This window comes from Eschrichtius robustus, chromosome 7 (genome assembly GCF_028021215.1).
Source record: "Eschrichtius robustus isolate mEscRob2 chromosome 7, mEscRob2.pri, whole genome shotgun sequence".
NCBI lineage: Eukaryota > Metazoa > Chordata > Mammalia > Artiodactyla > Eschrichtiidae > Eschrichtius > Eschrichtius robustus.
Window position 1 is genome coordinate 139,361,955 of NC_090830.1, and position 1,892 is coordinate 139,363,846.

At 75.4% G+C, this 1,892-nt stretch overlaps 1 protein-coding gene across 1 annotated transcript; it reads left to right on the plus strand.

Annotated features, from left to right (window-relative positions):
* UTF1 (undifferentiated embryonic cell transcription factor 1) lies at positions 1-1,165 on the plus strand. Its single transcript, XM_068547457.1, has 2 exons — positions 1-556; positions 672-1,165. The coding sequence occupies exons 1-2, from the start codon at positions 1-3 to the stop codon at positions 1,163-1,165; spliced, it is 1,050 nt and encodes a 349-aa protein (XP_068403558.1).
* The last annotated feature ends 727 nt before the right edge of the window (positions 1,166-1,892 follow it).

Here is a 1,892-nt window from a genome sequence, read left to right on the forward strand (position 1 = left end):
ATGCTGCTCCGGCCCCGGCGGCCGCCCCCGCCCGCGCCGCCGTCGCCCGCCAGCCCGGACTCCGAGCCGCGGCTGGCGGGGGGCGTCCCCGGGACCCCGCCCGCGAGGCCCGCCTCGCCCGGCGCGCTGGCGGCGCCCGCGCCCCCCGGGTCGCCCGCATCCCCCGGGTCACCCGTATCCCCGGGCTCGGCGCAGCGCACGCCCTGGAGCGCGCGCGAGACGGAGCTGCTGCTAGGCACGCTGCTGCAGCCGGCCGTGTGGCGAGCGCTGCTGCTGGACCGCCGCCAGGCGCTGCCCACCTACCGCCGCGTGTCGGCCGCGCTGGCCCGCCAGCAGGTGCGGCGCACGCCCGCGCAGTGCCGCCGCCGCTACAAGTTTCTCAAGGACAAGGTCCGCGACGCGCACGGTCAGCCGCCCGGGCCCTTCGACGCGCAAATCCGCCAGCTCATGGGGCTGCTGGGCGACAACGGGCGCAGACGCGGCCGCCGCCGCTCCCCCGGGCCCGGGCGCCCCCCGCGCGGCCGCCGGCCGGCCCCCGCGGCGCCCGCTGAGCCGGGTAGGTGGGCTGGGGTGGGGGAGGGGCGGGGGGGGGCCTCGGACCGGGGGAAGTGGGCTGCGGGCCGGGGGGAGGGGCGGGCGCGCCTCACGCGACCACCCGCTCTGCGTTCCAGGCGCCCCACCGCTGCTCGCCGCCCGCGACCCGGACGCGGACCCCGCCTGGACGCTCCGGTTCAGCCCGTCCCCGCCCAAGTCTGTGGACGCGCCCCGCGCCCCCGGCTCCCCGACGGCCGTTTCCACATTCACCCCCGCGCCCGGCCGCCCCGAGGACCCCGAGCCCTTCCGCGGCCCCGGCTCGCCGCCGCCGCCGCCGCCGTCGCCCCCCGGCCCCACCCGGGAAGATCCCGACTCGCCGCCTGGTCGCCCGGAGGACCCCGTGCCCCCGCAGTCCGCGCCGCCGTCGCTGAACGCCGCCCTTCTGCAGACCCTGGGGCACCTGGGCGACATCGTGTCCGTCCTGGGCCCGCTGCGTGACCAGCTGCTGACCCTGAACCAGCACGTGGAGCAGCTGCGCGGCTCCTTCGACCAGACCGTGTCCCTGGCCGTGGGCTTCATCCTGGGCAGCGCCGCCGCCGAGCGAGGCGTCCTGGCCGACCCGCGCCAGTGAGGCCCGGCCGCCGCGGTCCTCTCTGCAGGGCCGCCTCTCGGCCCTGACCCCTCCTGCAGCCCTCCCCCACCCCTAACTTCAGGTATAGGTTAAATAAAAAGATTGCTTTTTCCGACTTAATCCTGTGAGTGTGTGCGGGCCCCGCACTGGGTAGGAACGTAGGGCTGGAGGTCAGGGCGAGGTTAAAATGGCCTCGGGATCCCGGGGAGGGGCCAGGAGGGCTGGGGTGGGCTGGGGCCCCGTTGGGATGCTGCCCGGTCCTACCTACCTACCCTGGCAGGCCAGTCTCCAGTGGGGAGGGGGCTGTGGGCACGTGGAACCCGAGGTCGGGGCCCTCACTGCACGCCAGCTTCTCCAGGTCTCCTGCCCCTGCCCCCGGGGCTTCCCACCAGGCAGAGCAGCCATGGTGAGTGAGCCCGGCCGAGCAGGGAGGAGGAGGAGGGAGGGTCCAGGGAAATGGCGACGGCCTGGCTCAGCGGAGCCGGTTGGGGGAGGTATGATCAGTCTCCAGCGCCCACCGCCTGCCGCCCAGGGAAGAGTCTCAGGGCCTTGGCTAAGTTGGGTCAGGGAAAGGGGGGCGGGGGGCGGGGGGGGGCAGGAGAGCTAACGCACGCCCAGGGAAGGTGCTCCTTTCGTCCCCAGGGAGGAGGCTGAGCCGGGGGCAGCTGGGGCTGGGGGTCTGAGATCTTCGACCTTGGCTGAGGCCAGGGTCCCTGCAGTTTCAAGA

Bases quoted from the DNA above. Each gene is read 5' to 3' on its own strand.
- UTF1 (XM_068547457.1), top strand. From the start codon at position 1: ATGCTGCTCCGGCCCCGGCGGCCGCCCCCGCCCGCGCCGCCGTCGCCC. The intron at 557-671 runs GTAGGTGGGCTG...TCTGCGTTCCAG, and splicing joins CGCGGCGCCCGCTGAGCCGG to GCGCCCCACCGCTGCTCGCC.